General features: G+C 41.3%; 1 protein-coding gene across 1 annotated transcript in view; it reads right to left on the bottom strand.

Annotated features, from left to right (window-relative positions):
• The window catches only part of TNRC18 (trinucleotide repeat containing 18), a 392,145-nt gene that overhangs the window by 313,901 nt on the left and 62,095 nt on the right, over positions 1-16,149 (bottom strand). Inside the window, 4 exon segments of the mRNA XM_077448715.1 lie at positions 1,687-1,833; positions 3,229-3,428; positions 4,768-4,864; positions 13,647-15,275. Coding sequence (XP_077304841.1) covers positions 1,687-1,833; positions 3,229-3,428; positions 4,768-4,864; positions 13,647-15,275 — 2,073 coding nt within the window.

Here is a 16,149-nt window from a genome sequence, read left to right as displayed (position 1 = left end):
TATATGTAAAGCACTACATAAATTTGCGCTATACAAGTACATGCAATAAAAAAAATAAAATAATGACTCGATTGTATGTCTTTAGAGAGCTCCATTTTGTGACACAAGGTTCACATCTTAAAATGTTTGAACGTCTTATCAATGAAGCTCCAATGCATACCTTGAAATTAATTTCATTAACTGAACTCTAGGTGTGCAAACGACAGACTTCAATTAGTTATCGTTATAGTAAGGCTGGCCATATATTATGCAATTCTATGATGAAGTTTGAAACACAAAATCATAAATAAATATAAATATAAATAATTATAAAAAAATATAATAATAAAATTAATCTCCCCACGATTCACTATCGCTCAATTCTGCAAGTGTTCTAATTTACTATGGCTGTTTTCTAGCTGGTCTAAAACGACTTGATTTAAAGGGACACTTTTTGGTTGCCATGGGCAATCTCTAGTTTACCAGCAGAAAGAACAGTATATATCATATAAAACTGCATGCAGGGCATTGGACAAAGCACTGGGGAAAAAAGGGATGTGAAATAATTTGATACAGTAATGTAACCTGTAAGATTACAGTGTACTGTATTGTCTTATGATTTTTCACTTTTTTGAATTTGCCGCCGGGTTACACCCCGATGCGTAGGGACGCTCTCTGGGAATGGAGCCCGGCACAGAGAGGCATTGGGCGGACGACAGAGCCCACGGACACAGCAGAGGGACATCGCAGGATCCTGGGGACAAGGGTAAGTACACTGCACCAGGATCCTGTAATGCAATTATGAGTGTGGCTCAGGGTTACCACTAATGGTACTGAAATTTAACCCTGAGCCACACTCAGGAAAACCACCAGGAAGGTTAAGCCAGCCATAGATGGTTTTAGCCAGGGAACAGCCAAGATTCAAACCATCTATGTACAGGCTGAATGTACTGAAGTCGATCCACCGATTAACTTGGGTATAACCAGCATTCGGAATTTCAGCATGCAATTATTGCCAGTGGGTTTAGCTTGCCTTAAGCCTAGGTTCACACTAGTGCTGCTGGATGAAGAGGCATTTTTAGAGCATTTCTGTAGGAGAAGGAGACTGAATTCTATACACAAAAGTTTGCCAAAAATGCACTAAAAAGGCATCTTCGTGCGCTTCTGGTGCATTTCCATTGAAGTCTGTTGGGGAAAAAAAAAACTGCTGCACTGCACTAAAAGAAGTGCCTTCGCCTTTTCAAAAAACGTGCTGAAGCTTTTGTGCATTGATGGGAACGGGCACCATAAAGAATAATGTAATTTCTATTTTTGTGCAGCGTGGTAGCAAATGCAGGAGAAAACCATAGTGTGAGTGGAGGCTAGAGGTTTTCTTGTATACTAGCCCTAAAGAAGTGGGTGACATTTCCCCCAAAACATTTTGGCTTTTTCTTATCACCTGTCAACTTCAATAAACTTCCTAAATATAACCTTAAGTGCAACAAGCCTTTATAATAAGTGCTCCTCCACACTAATCAATTTTATACACATAAATGTCAGAAAAGAATGAGTGTGAAGATGGTTTTGCCTGACCATGGTGCATCCAATCACTCTTCTAGGTCTACAATCAAAAGGAGGTCTAAATAACTTCTAGGACTAGATAAAAAAAAAAATATATATATATATATATATATATAGATATAGATATATAGGTTTGTGCAAGCATACCAAAATTTGATATATGTTCAGCAGGAATGACCACAATCTGTCCATTCTGGGGATCCCTGGCAAAGCTGTATGCAGAAGGAAAAGATGCTGGCACCCCAGGAGGTACTGCTGGATTCATTGCTTGATGAAGTGTGGGATGGGCCAAACCTGGTGTGTAGAAGGCAAAACATCACTTACATTATATGCATAGCTTTCGTTCTGGCAGCAATTCAAGCTTTGTGACTTTTCTAATATACAGGATTTGTTGAGTCATAAAAGTCTATTTTTTTATCTAGATGTGATGTAAGGGCTAGATTAAAAGATATATGTATGTTACTTGTTGGAAAAATTCCTTTATGTAATGCATTGCATTGGAAGTTGTTGTTTATCGACATGTTCAATAAAAACCTTTTTTGATTTTTTTTTTTAAAAAAGCCATTTTTTTTACATTTAGCAACTTTTCGGTTAACTATTCCTGCTGGTAAGTTTTGTTTTTGATAAATGTGTCTGCAAGTCTCATGTTAGTTTGAAAACTCCCATATTATTGTATTAACGTACCCCTCTTTCATGGATGACATGCAGTGCCCACTGGCAATCGCCCTTGAGGTGAGCTACAATGAGACAGCATGGATTTCAACATGCATAAACTTCTTAACAGCAGTATATAGGGCTTCTAAAAACATTGTTTTTTTACCACTATATAGGTCAGGTTAACTGTAGAGCTAAATTAGGGTTTGAGAGTGTGGACATGCTCCATTTTTGGTTGAAGATATGCTGCAGAAGACAATATGAAACTGGGAACATGTTACATCAGGCTTGTAGTGATCAATGCCAATAATCAATGTCCCCCATCTCAAACTGCTGAGGGCCACACATCATATACCAAGGGGCCACATGTGTGTGTATAATCAGTGTGTGAATCTTGACCTCAACCTGATAAAACACCTTTGGGATGAATTAGAGCGGAGACTGCAAGTTAGGCATTCTCATCCACATCAGTGCCTGGCCTCACAAATGCGCTTCTGGAAGAATGGTCAAACTATCCCATAGACACAATCCTAAACCTTGTGGACAGCCTTCTCAGAAGAGTTGAAGTTGATATAGCTGCAAAGGGTGGGCTAACTCCATATTGAATCCTACAGAATAAGACTGGGATGCCATTAAAGTCCATGTGTGTGTAAAGGCAGGCATCACAATTATTTTGGTAATATAGTGCATTAACAAAAGCGGTGTTTATACATAAGAATTCAACTGTTTGTTCACATTGCCCATAAACTTTTACCAAACTTTTTGAATCCAAGTACGGTATCATATTTAATTAAAAATATCACCAATAAAAAGGCAAATTCACTAAGTCTGGGACCACACTATTGCGAACACAGACACTGCATAATTAGCACATTTTTGTATTGACACCAACAGCGTTTCGCAGAGGGCAGTGTAAACTGCTTGCGAGGGAGATGTGATGCGGGAAACTGCACTGGAATTGCACTAGTTCCCGCATCGCAATAGTGTGAACCCAGGTTGAAAGACCTTATTACTGAACTTTCTGTAATAACTCACCATAGGGATTGTCAGCATGCCACATACAAGGCAATACTCCACTAGAAAGCCATGGATGAGTTGTCAAGTGTGAGGTAGAATCAGACGTCCAAGGTCCTGAAAGTGCTGGACCACCCGTTACCATCAGATTAGAGCTCAGGCCAATAGCTGCACATCCTGCTGGATGCATTGGGGAGAGGTCCGGAAGATCTTTGTTTTCTCTGCAATAGAATTTACCAGATATGGCATCAGCAATTTTAATGTGACCATTGCAAATCCTAATATCTGGGCATAGAAGTGGTTGTAAGAGCTTTATTGCACCCTCCTATTGTTACAGTTCTTTAGCTGTCCCTAGATAGCGTCAATGAAACTCTGGGCAATAATTCACTTTGGGTTACAGGGGAGAGAGATAGAGAGACACAACCATGCACACCCCCCTCCCCCCCCCCCCCCCCCCGTAACATACCTGTGGGATCATATTTGTGATGACAGTACCCTGTGGGGGAAAAAAAGTCTTCTTATTAGCACTAATCTAATGGACAGAGCACTGTCCTTTTCACGAGCGCTACTGTTGCAGCCACTGTTATTGCCAATATATTCAAAGCCAGTTGCCTGCTGCGCTTTGCAAATGGGCGGCAGTCTTCTGGGACCCATGAAGTGTCCCATAAGGCTGCGGAAGGAGAGGGCTGAACTTGCAGCTCAGTACGCCACAACTGAACTGGAATTGGGAGCGGGTACCTGTCAAAACTGGGTACCTGCTCCCCCCAAAAGGTGCCAAATGTGCCAGCAGAGGGAGGCAGACAGAGCTTCCCCTTTTGGGTGGAGCTCCACTTTAAGATTCGTTTTTTTTTTTATCAAAGTGAATTAAACCTTTAAGAAGTCAAACTGCACATATAAAAAGTTTGTCTTATCATAAACAAGGACTTGATCCTTTCTTTCATGATAAGGTTCAATTCTTTTATTGGCTGACAGCTTATGCTAGGATGGCAGGATAGTGAACTGTCTGCCAATTAAGGTAAAATTGATTTTTACACAGATTCAGTATTACTATCTAGGGAGTGGGACTGCTAGAAAAACGGACATGGGAAAGTGGGAAAGGGTGCAATAAAGAACCTACAACAGCCTCTAAAATGTATTGTTAGATTGGATACCAACGCTCAGAACAGGTATGCCGTTTACATGTACAGAAATGAGCAGTTTTCAGTGGCGATGAGGAAAACTAGAAAAACAAAGGAAACTGATCACAGAGTTCCACAGTAATGATTGGAGTATCACTTGCAACAAGTGGGAACTACTGGACTATATAGGGACTAGTAGGCGATAATGAACCCTTCCAAAAGTGTTCATTACCATGCAAAGAGGTTTCAGTATGGAGGAAATCTCTTCGTGATTAAAAGCAGATCGATTCAGTTATAAACTAGAGATATTCTGACTGTCAGAAAAGTTGTAGAGAAAACTGGTGAGTCCCGGTGGTACTGCGATGTGAGAAGAAATAGACTGAGGTCACAATGTCCTTGTTTGATGCGACATCTGTGCGTATGATCAGCCTTGCATGCTTACCGAAGCAATGCAGCACGCTCCCTGTCCATTCTTTCTAATAAAACTCTTTCATTGCAGTTTCTAATTTGCTCATCCCCATTCTCTTCATTTGTATGTCCTATAGAAAAGAAAAATGACCAGTGAAAGTTAACAAAACAAAACTGATGAAAAGTTTTTAATGCTTACATGCCCAGATTAACTTTTTCAAAACCAGCAAGGCAAATTGCATTACACAAACCTCTATAAATACACCTCATTTCACTAGTCAAGCCAGAGCTCAGTCAGTTCCAGAAAATACAACTTGGGTGAGAAAAGGCATGTTTTATTGCCAGTCATTCACAGTGAGATCTGCTCAACTATGCAAACCAAAGATTTCACATATCTGGTAGTGTGGTAACTCATTGTTATTTGCACTGTATTACTAAGCAAACTCCAAAACGAACACTGATAATGGCATATGAAAGATTAACAATATATTAAAAATGATCTAACTAGTTTTTGGTTTGTGGTGCTCAGATGCTGTGAAGATCCACTTTAAAGTAAAAGCTGACTTTTTTGAATCCCCACATAACACATTCATTTCTACATAATATATATATATATATATATATATATATATATATATATATATATATATATATATATATATATATATATATATATATATACATACACATACACACACACACATACACACACACACACACACACATATACACACACACATATACACACACACTTGCCGCCCCCCACCCCCACCCCGCATATAAACTTTGTCACTGAAGTGTTATGATAATTTTATTAACCAGGTCTAGCAGCCTTGACCATTTTTAATAATAGACTTTACAAGAAAACAATGAGGAGGATTTACCGTACTAAGACTGGAGCAGCTGGGAACGGCAACCGGCATCCATCTTTCATTTTCAAAGTCAAATAAGATGATGCTACAATCATATTGGTTACTATGCATTTCTGATACAGTTTTGGCAAAATTACCAATTGCAGGCCACTGTCACTACCTGGGCAGAGAGGACGTCACTCCCGCCCATGCATGGGAGTTCCATCAGATTCGCCATTGTCGACTTTGTACAGTGAACTGTGCTTGTACAGCTTCTTGTACATGGGTGGACAGGCAGGTAAGACAATTTAATGCAGAAGAGACAAAGCATGTCTCTTCATTATTAAAAATCTTACCTGTCCACAATTTTTAAAACCCAGCCTAAAGTAAAGAAAAACTCTGGGGGGGATGTGGCTTAGCAGCGGATGTAGCTGGTCACATCTGTCTCCTTCTCTGCCAAAAATCCATGCCATTATCCTGTACCAACCTGAAATCGTTATTCTACAGACCCCAACTGCACGGTACCAGCATCCCTGCGTCTGTGACCCACATTCCCACTACTCCGCTATCACTGCTGACATGGGAAATTGTCTCAAAGACAACCAAGGCCTCGTGGAGGATCCTGGCCAAGATGGTGCCTGATCGCAACACTCCTCCAAGGAGAAATACAAGGAAGCTGCTCAGAAGCTCCTCTTCAACGGAAGGACTCCCAAAGAAAACTTGCCTGCCTTCTCTGCTCAGGTGGTCAATCCGAGGCAGGTGACACCGTCCCGCTGGAAGATGCAGGCAGATCGCCCCCCAGAGTGTAGCACAGTGAGTACTCCAGGGGAAATTTTTGCTGTGCCACATGCATCTTTTCCGGATGCAGAAGAGCCGGAGCCCACCCTACGTGACATATTCTCTGCTGTAACGTCCTGCAATATGTCTATCGCTGCCCTCACCAATGAACTTAAAGGGGTGAAGGCAGAGATCTAATTTGTGCAATACGATATGCAAAAACTGTGGGATTGCACCACTGCCCTGGAAGGCAGAGTGAGCACAGTGGAGGAGGATATGGCCCCCATGCAAAGGGATCTGAAATACAATTGTCATTTCACAGCCCAGCATGTCACCCGCCTGGATGACCTAGAAAATCACATGCGTTACAACAATGTGCACACCCTGGGTATTTGAGCGGGTCGAGGGCAAAAACCCTGTCACTTTTATTGAGCAATGGCTTTTTTTCTACCTTTGGAAAAGATATCTTCTCCCACCCGTTTGCAGTTGAGTGGGCGCATAGGGCCCCAACATGGCCTGTGCCACCAGGAAACATCCTGTGCCCATTTCTGTTCAAACTATAGAATTACAAGGGATGCTATACTCTCCAAAGCTAGAACCATGAGTAGTGCTATGGCTATTGACAAATCCAAAATATCGCTATTCCTGGACTTCTCTGCAGAACTACAAAAACAGCGTGCAAAGTTCACAGATGTGAAAAAGAGGCTTTGAAATCCTAACCTTCAATATGCCATGCTGTATCCTGCCCACCTCCATGTGGTTGCGCTGGGAGAGATTCACTTCTTTAATCGTCCTACTTCTGTGGCACAATGGCTGGATCGGGAAGATGGAGCACTTTGAGCCGCTAAGGTCGCAACACACTGCTTCTACTTGAAATATGATCACCATATCAAAGGTGTTTTTTTTTCTCTGATGTTATCTAGTCCCAGATGTGTTTTTACACTCGTCCCACGTTTCTCTTAGTCAAGGCAGACAATGGAGAACATTGGATCTATCTACATTGTGGTAAATCGTGGCATTTGTTGTTCTTCTGACCTACCACTGCGCCAATCCTTCCTCTTCTCTGATATAGACTCTGTAAGAATGCTCACCTATCTTGATTATAATACAACTATGGAAAGAACTATACATTGTTTATCAGACTATCATGCTAGTGGTGACTTTGCAACGTGCCTGGGCAACTTGCATGATTATGCTATTGGTACATGTGTTCCCCTATGGGTTCAAACCTGAAAATGATGTCCTGGAATGTGCGAGGACTTGGTAGCCTTGTGAAGAGACCAGCCGTCCTTAAAACTCTTAAGTCTTGAGATCAGGGGTGTCCAAACTATTTTCAAAGAGGGCCAGATTTTATGATGTGAACATGCGTGATGGCCGACCATTTTGCCTGACTTTTTTTTTTGAACCGTTAAAATTAAATGCAGATTAAATATTTTATGCAAAGTTTATTGCAAACGGAATACTATTAATTAATTTCATAACATTGATGACAATACATAAATAAATGTTTTATATATATATATATATATATATATATATATATATATATATATATATATATTTTTTTTTTTATTATTATTTTTTTCTATCTTCTTTAGCCTCTGACCAATCCCCAAGTACCTCTTGGTAAGGATGGGCTTGAGCGTTTGTTATTTATTTTTTTAAATAATCTTTTCTTTAGCCAGCCAAATCCACCAGCGCCTCTCGCTGTAAGGATAAGCGCGGGTGTTTTCTGTCTTTTTTTAATGATAATGTTTCCTTCAGCCAGCCTAATCCACCAGTGCCTCTCACTGACTGATGTGGCTCCCACTTGGAATTTACATATATATCCATCTGTGGCCCCCCCCCCAAGTATATCTATCTGTGGCCCCCAAGCTCGAGCGTGTTTTTTTTTTTTTGCTGTGAATATATATCAATCTTGTTTAGCCTGACAAATCCCCAAGTACCACGCTCATTGTTAGGATGAGCCGGGGCGTATGGCTGGGCGTGTTGCTGGGACGTGTTCAGAAGTCGATGTGTCCGAGCCCGCACGGAAGCTGAAAGCACACAGTATCACTGCTAATCACAGGAACTGTGACATTTGAACCCAAATTCGGCCGCTAGTGGGGCAGTTTTAACCCCTCGCTAGAGGCCGAAAAGGGGTTAAATCCGCCTGCAAAATGCCGCCAGATCGGTGTTCTGCCGGCAGCATCGCGGGTTTCCCCTGAGACAATTTGCCGAGTGGCTAGTTGGTTGTCATTCAACACTTTCATGTCGCTCTATAACGTAGACCTAGCAGTTCTTACTTCCCGAGAATTTGGGGAAAAGACCTTGCCGTTATCGGTGCTGTCGTTTTCATTAAATTTCTTATTGCAGTACCATCCCTGTAAACGAGTTGTTGGAATGGAAAATTGAATACTTACCTCTCCGTAATTTTCCCTTCCTGGTGCCTACCCATGGCAGCATACACCCTCCCACCCCTTCAATAATCCTGTTCTGAGGTCTAGTTACAAGAATATCGGTGGAGGGGGAACAACTCTTATAGTGTTAAAGTGGTCCTGTGGGTTGGTCAGGGGCAGAGCAACCAACCGTTTGTATGCGGTCATGGGTAGGCACCAGGAAAGGAAAATTACGGAAAGGTAAGTATTCAATTTTCCGTTATTTTTTTTAATTGAAGTGATAACGACATCACAAATATCGTTCAAAATTTTTCCTAAATGGTGAGGCTGTAATTTACACACATATGCATGTTTACGTGAATATAAAGGGGTGTATTACAACAGGGGCATTGATTGAAGAATAATTTTACCAGTCTTTACACTTGCGCACCTTTCCTTCTGTCATCAAGATCATGAGTATAAACATCAGTCAATTATTCTCCTCGCGTGCAACTGGACTCAAAGTGCACCTTACGCTTATACGCCTTTTCTCCCCTCTGCCATTAAGGTTTTTTTCCCCAGCTACAGGACCAATCTGAAAGTACAGCTTATCCCACGGAGTAACAGCAGAAGTCACATCCAGCATTCCACAGTCAAGCTGCCGACACCTCGGTCCTGAAGACTAGCCAGGTTTTTAACCCAAACGAAAAAATGTAGTACATTTCAGTTTACCGATCCCTGGATGTGATGGCTGCATCAGTTTTTTTTAGGCTTTTCTCCCCTCTGTTACTTTCATGATGACAACCCAAAATTTGGGATTTTCTTTTACTTTCTTGTACAGTTTTATTGAATATACATATCAACAAGAACATACAAAAATAGTAGTGTACACATCATGTAAACATAGCTGCGTAAATTTCAGGTATCAAAAGAATATGGTAGTTCTGGACACAAATTTGCAAACATTCCTGAAGGTTCATGTGACCACCAGGTCCTGACCGTGTGGTAGCACCCTTGACTATGCTTACGTGTGCTTTAGTTTACAGAGCCATTTGTAGTATATTGGCCGAGAAAGGAATGTAAAACAAAACATTTCAAAGAAAGCTACATGAGGCTAGGTAGCATATTCTCCTGCAATAAAAAAAGGGTTTTCTCACCATGTGTCCAGTCCCAACAGGAACTGGCCTATGGGTCTAAAAAAAGGAGAGTAAAGAAAAGGGGCATGAAAGAGGAAAGGCTGTCGGGAAGGGTGGATACGAGTCACCCAAGGTTGCCATGTCCACAGGAATTTATCATGTGTATCCGATAACATGGCTGTCAGTTTCTCATTAACCATGAAGCTGAGGGCCGGGGTTTTCCAGGGTTTTGCTATGGTCAGTTTAGTTACAGTAAAAATGTGTGATGCCAATTGGCGTTCTGGTCGTAGTAATTTGGTAATTGGTTTCCCTAGAAGGGCCTCAAATGGGTCCCTCTTTATATTAGCTTTAAAAAGGTTACAAACACGTGCATAGATTCTGATCCATAGTCTGCATACTTTGGGGAACTTCCACCAAATATGTGCCATTGTGCCCTCTTGGGCACACCCATGGAAACAAAGGAATAGGATGGAATAAAACTCGCCAATCTGGCCAGGGTGTAGTACCACCTATATAGCACTTTGTAGGCATTTTCCAGAAACAGTACATTCTTGGAGCATTTGGACAATGCAGGAGTCATGACCTGCCAGTCATCTGGATCCAATCACTTCCCTAATTCTGCCTCCCACTGGAGATGATATGGTCTCAAGGGTGTTTTTTTAGCCTATTATGGCTGTGTATATTAACCGGTTCCCGACCAGCGCACGCCGATGTACGTCGGCAGAATGGCACGGGCAGACATATTGGCGTACAGGTACGTCCAATCTTCAATGCTGCCCTGCCATCGTGAGCACGCCGGCGGCGGCGGCACGCTTGCGTGCTGGTCGGGACCCCCGTGAGTCCGGTCGCAGGTCCCGTGGACTCGATTGCCATGGGCATACCCACGATCGTCTCACAGGGCGGCTGACTGGAGGAAATGCTGTTGTAAACAGCATTTCCCCATTCTGCCTAGCAACTAGTGACGCTGATCTCTGCTCCATGTGATTGCAGCAGAGATCAATGTTCACTAAATGAAAGCCCAACCCCGCCACAGTTAGTAACACACCCCTAGGAACACTTAACCCCTACACTGCCACCCACTGGTTAACTGCTTCACTGCAAGTGTCATTTACACAGGAATGACTGCATTTATTTAGCAGTGATCGCTGTATAAAATTACAATGGTCCCAAAAATGTGTAAAAAATGTCCGATGTGTCCGCCATAATGTTGCAGTCACAATAAAAATCGATGATCGCCGCCATTACTAGCAAAAAAATAAAAAATTTATAAAATGCCATAAAACTATCCCTATTTTGTAAACGCTATAACTTTTGCGCAAACCAATCAATAATCGCTTATTGCGATTTTTTTTTACCAAAAATATGTAGAAGAATACGTATCGGCCTAAACGGAGGGAAAAAATGTTTTTTTTATATATTTTTGGGGGATATTTATTATAACAAAAAGTAAAAAATGCATTTTTTTTTAAATTGTCGCTCTATTTTTGTTTATAGCGCAAAAAATTAAAACCGCAGAGGTGATCAAATACTACCAAAAGAAAGCTCTATTTGTGGGGAAAAAAAAGGACGTCAGTTTTGTTTGGGAGCCATGTCGCATGACTGCGCAATTGTCAGTTAAAGTGATGCAGTGCCGAATCGCAAAAAGTGGTCTGGTCTTTGACCAACAAAATGGTCCAGTCTGTAAGTGGTTAAAGTGATTAAACCCAAGGACTTGGGCCACGATCTGCAAAGGCTCTCAAACGGAGTTAATGTAGGGGTTTGGGTGAGATTTAATAAGTTGAAGGAAGTGTCAGATTAGAATGTAGCTATAGTGCTCCCTAAGGAGGGATGTCATGGGAGGCTCGTAAGGATGCAAATGAGATAATCTTAGTGGGGGTAAACATGGAGTGGATACCCACAAAGCCATTCTCGGGCCACCACGCAAATTGCAACAGGTTATCGCAGCCTGGTGGAAATAGTGGGCAATGAAGAAGATGGAATAGAGGGAGGTGCGGGGAGATCAGTTTCGCGGAATACTTAAATCGAGTCCCACAACCGGAGCGAGTGGGCCAGACATGGGCCGATGTTATTTGGCCAGTGGGCTCTGGGGAGCCGAGGGAGGCCAGTTGTATCGGGTGAGAGTCCACTAGATCAATGGGGACAGAGAGTCCACCATTGATCCTGCGGGCATACAGAACTTGTTTTTTGATCCTGAGTCTCGTAGAACCCAAGATAAACTGCATAATTTTATGCTGATGTGTAAGTATAACGTGGGGTGGAACGGTAATACCTTAAAATGGTAAAGCAGCTTTGGGAGATAGCTCATGTGGATGGTTGCTATCCTTCCAAACCAGGACAATGGGAAGGCAGACCAGGAGGTGAGCATAGCTGCCAATTTCCCAAAAAGTAAGGGGAAGTTGGCTTGATATAGGCCTGAGTATTTTGGGGTAAGCTTAATCCCCATGTAGGGTAGTGAGGCAACGCACCCCCAGCCGTGTGTGTATGTATATACACATACATACATACATGTGATCCAGCACATAGGTGCTGCCCATTCCTAGTGCTCATCAATGAGAATTCTTGTTGAAAAGAAGCATCTTCTCACCACCCATCACTGACTTTCTCAATTTGTTAGGCCTCATGTACACTGCTGCTGGATGCTTTTTTCAGCTGCCCCTGAATTCATCCAATGCTACCTCATGTGTACATGTACACAGGTTCGTTTAATGTCATTTTTAGGCATTTGAGTTTAGAGGCCTTCTTTGGAAAGCAAAAAAAATGAATTCAGACGCTGAGTTTAGAGGCATTTCAAGCGCCAAACGCTTCTAAACACATCTAAACGTGGCTAAACGCTACGTTTACAGGCGATTTTCATTTTTGGCTATTTTGAAAATTAAATAAATATATACATATATATATATATATATATATATATATACATATATATATATATATATATATACATATATATACACACACACACACACACACACACACACACACACATATATATATATATATATATATATATATATATATATACACATACACACACACACACACATACACATACACATACACATACATACTTATTATTTTTCAAACGCTTCTAAGCACAAGCCCGGCATATAATCGTGCGTTACTATCTGTCAAGTTAAATTGTTCAGGAGAGGTTGTAAAAACATCCTGTGTACATTAAGGCTCCATGCACACTGAAGCTGATAAACTGCAGTTTATTGGAGTTTGGGCGTTTTTTTGTAAAAGCCCATAAACTCCACTCTATGTCAGCCTATGTGTCCATGCACACATGGACGTTTTTCAGCTTTAATGAGCAGTGGAGTTTATGGGCTTTTTTCTGAACGCCAGAAATTCGCGTTCAAAGTGCCGTTTTTCAGCGGCAAAAAACGACAAACGCTCATTAACGCTCATTAACGCTCATTCATTAGTGTTCGGCATTCTATTTTTCAATGCATTGTGGGATTTTTGGAGTGTCCTCTGTGTATTTTTATAAAAAACGCCCATTAACGCTAACGCTGTAAAACGCTCATTAACGCTCATTAACGCTAGTATAAAACGCTGTTAAAAGCAGGTTTTTCAACCAGCGTTTTCTGCCAGCAATCTGGCGTCCAGAAATAGCTTTTTTGAGCTTCAGTGTGCATGGAGCCTAAGCCTAAAATATAACAAAAATAACCAAACACAGGCTTTAAAACCCAACTACCCAAAGCTTGACATACACTAACAAAATCAGTCAGTTGGAATACATGTGAAGCAGTAATAGAATGTTGCACTAACAAAGACACAAAATGATCTTACCTTTAGAGGAGGCAGATTTATTTCCACTGTGGTCCTTTTGTCGGGCAACAGCTACAGCAATTCCAACAGGTGGATTACGCACTTCTACTTCTCCTTGGAAACCAACTGTATCCTTTATAAATAATTTAGTACTACCAGGTCTATCTGGATCTCTCTTAAGATCTTGATGGGACACACTTTGCCCCTTTGCAGTTTTCACTTGGGATTCATCCAATCTCATGCTTCCAAGTCCCCCAAAAGGGCTTTTCTTGTCACTACTTTTCCAAATAGCTGCCTCTTTCTCAAAATTTCCACTGTATTTAATAAGGCTCTGCATAGCACAGCCATCAGAGTGAATAAACGGATATGTAAAGTCAGAAGGGGGTTTGTTGGAACCCAAAGTCTTTGGTTCCGCACATAGTTTCTTTGCTTCCTCTTTTCCATGACTCGTGAAGTGTTGTGCTGATAAACCATCCATTTGTGAAGACCTAAAATCAGTGATTTCTAAATTCTTCACTTTCTGTTCTGGGGGGTTTGGAAGGGGATGTCCTGTGTGCTGATGAGAATCTAAAAACCCAGAGACCTTACATTTTTCTTTAGAGTGGTCACCATGCCTGCAGTAGGTAGTACCAGTATCTTTTGTAGATATGGATATTCGTTTTTCCAAAGAATTAACTGTGGGAGTGTCTATTAACGAATCAGATGCACCTTGACTTTTTATGGAGGAGTTACAACAAATTACAGACCCCTTCTCCCTAAATACCTCTACTCTTTTAAGTTCATTGTTAGAAACATCCTGGAGAAAATGTGAATATAAGACTTCGGCCTTTTCATCCAGCTTGCCAATTTCTTTTCCTTTAAAGTTATGGATATGGTTACCAACTTGTCTAGAATCATTCTGTTCCTTCAATATCTCAAAATGAAGCTCACAAGTTGGGGTAACTGTGGTCTTTATCTTATCACTGTCCTTGCTGTGTACTTTATTGTACATGGAAGCGGGGAGAGGCTGTGCATGAACTGGGGAAGAGGAACCTATTTTACACAAGTTTGAGGGATGTAATGAAGAGCAGCTGCACAAGACATTCAAAGTAGTAGCTGGTGTCACTGCAGAATCACTGCGTTTTGCTCGATTTAAACCTTCAGGTAGCAAAGTCTTTACATTTTCGTCAAGCCTGCTTGCATCTTTGACACATTTGTCATCCTCGGAGCCACTCCCATGGTTGTAACTACTTAGCAGAGAGGTCTGAAGAGTGTGTGCAGACTTTTCACTGCTTCCTGAACCGTGGATCAGAGCTTGCTCAGAAATGAAGGAAGCAGCATGGTCCCCAATCTTAGGCACCCTAGGAAGACCACTTCTCTTCCTCTCTTTTTCCATTTTAGTCTCTGAATCATGATCAACCATTTCACCAGAAAATGTCTCCTCAGGTAGTCGTCCATCTTTTTTTGATGTGCCCATCAACTGAGTGTTAAACAGTTCATTTCTGCAAAACTTTTCCTTAGAGTCTTTGGAAGAATCTCTTGAATTTTTGAAGGAGTGACACATAGCATCATTCTCATTCAAACGGGAATTCTGTATCTGGTTTGTCGAAGTCTTCCCTATAGATGGCCGAGGATGATACGTTGACATTGGAGCAGAAAAGCAAAAGCCATCTAGAAAAATTATACAAAAAAAAAAAAGCTAAGTGGTTTGGTCACTTCCCTTGTATGAAGGAAATATTACTTTTAGTTCATTTACAATTGTGTAAAAAAAATAAAACAATTAATAAATTAATTCTACTTTAAAGCGGAACTAAAGGCAAGCCTTTTTTACATTTTGGATAGAATGTGGAGGAATGAAATAACCCCTGTAAGGTTTATTTTTGCCATCTGGGTCCCATGGGGGGGGGGGGATATTTACCTTCACTTCCTGTTCCATAACAGGAAGTAAGATGAAATCCCTGCAAATTAAAAGAATGTCTTGGGAACCCCCAGGTCATTAGAACTAGTATCCCCATTGGAAGATTTTCCCTCAATTACTTTTAGGGGCACAACCCAAAATTTGGGAATTTCTTTTATTATCAATTTCAATGATAATGGTAAACAAGACAAATAGAGGGTGAATCTGCCCAAAGGGGACACAGACCACAATAAAAACTGACAGATGTTGTAATCCATCTCCACTCTATCCACAATCTCCTTTAGTTATACTTTAAAGCATTGAACCATGACTTTTATAGGACGTAGGAGTTCTAGTGCATCAATTAAACATTCCCATGCACCTTACACTTACAAGTATCATTCTTTGATGCCACGGGCCCAAATTGAACCACGCCCTTACCGTAAATTTCCTGTTGAACACCACATGCACTTAACACCAGAGCACAAACTTGCCATCCTATGCTGCATGCCTGTATGTTAGTAGGAATGCACTAGCATACATCATGCATGTGTTTCTAGTCATGGTTAGGAATGTGCATGCAAAGGAGGCTTCCACAGGACCCGCCAAGAGAAGGCAACTACCCTGTAACTGGACAGCAGTACTAGC

The sequence above is a fragment of the Lithobates pipiens genome, unplaced genomic scaffold (genome assembly GCF_037356315.1).
Source record: "Lithobates pipiens isolate NorthernLeopardFrog02 unplaced genomic scaffold, aLitPip1_a1.2 Scaffold_22, whole genome shotgun sequence".
In the NCBI taxonomy this organism is placed as follows: domain Eukaryota; kingdom Metazoa; phylum Chordata; class Amphibia; order Anura; family Ranidae; genus Lithobates; species Lithobates pipiens.
The sequence above is the reverse complement of the archived record's forward strand: the minus strand, read 5'-3'. Positions and strand labels throughout refer to the sequence as shown.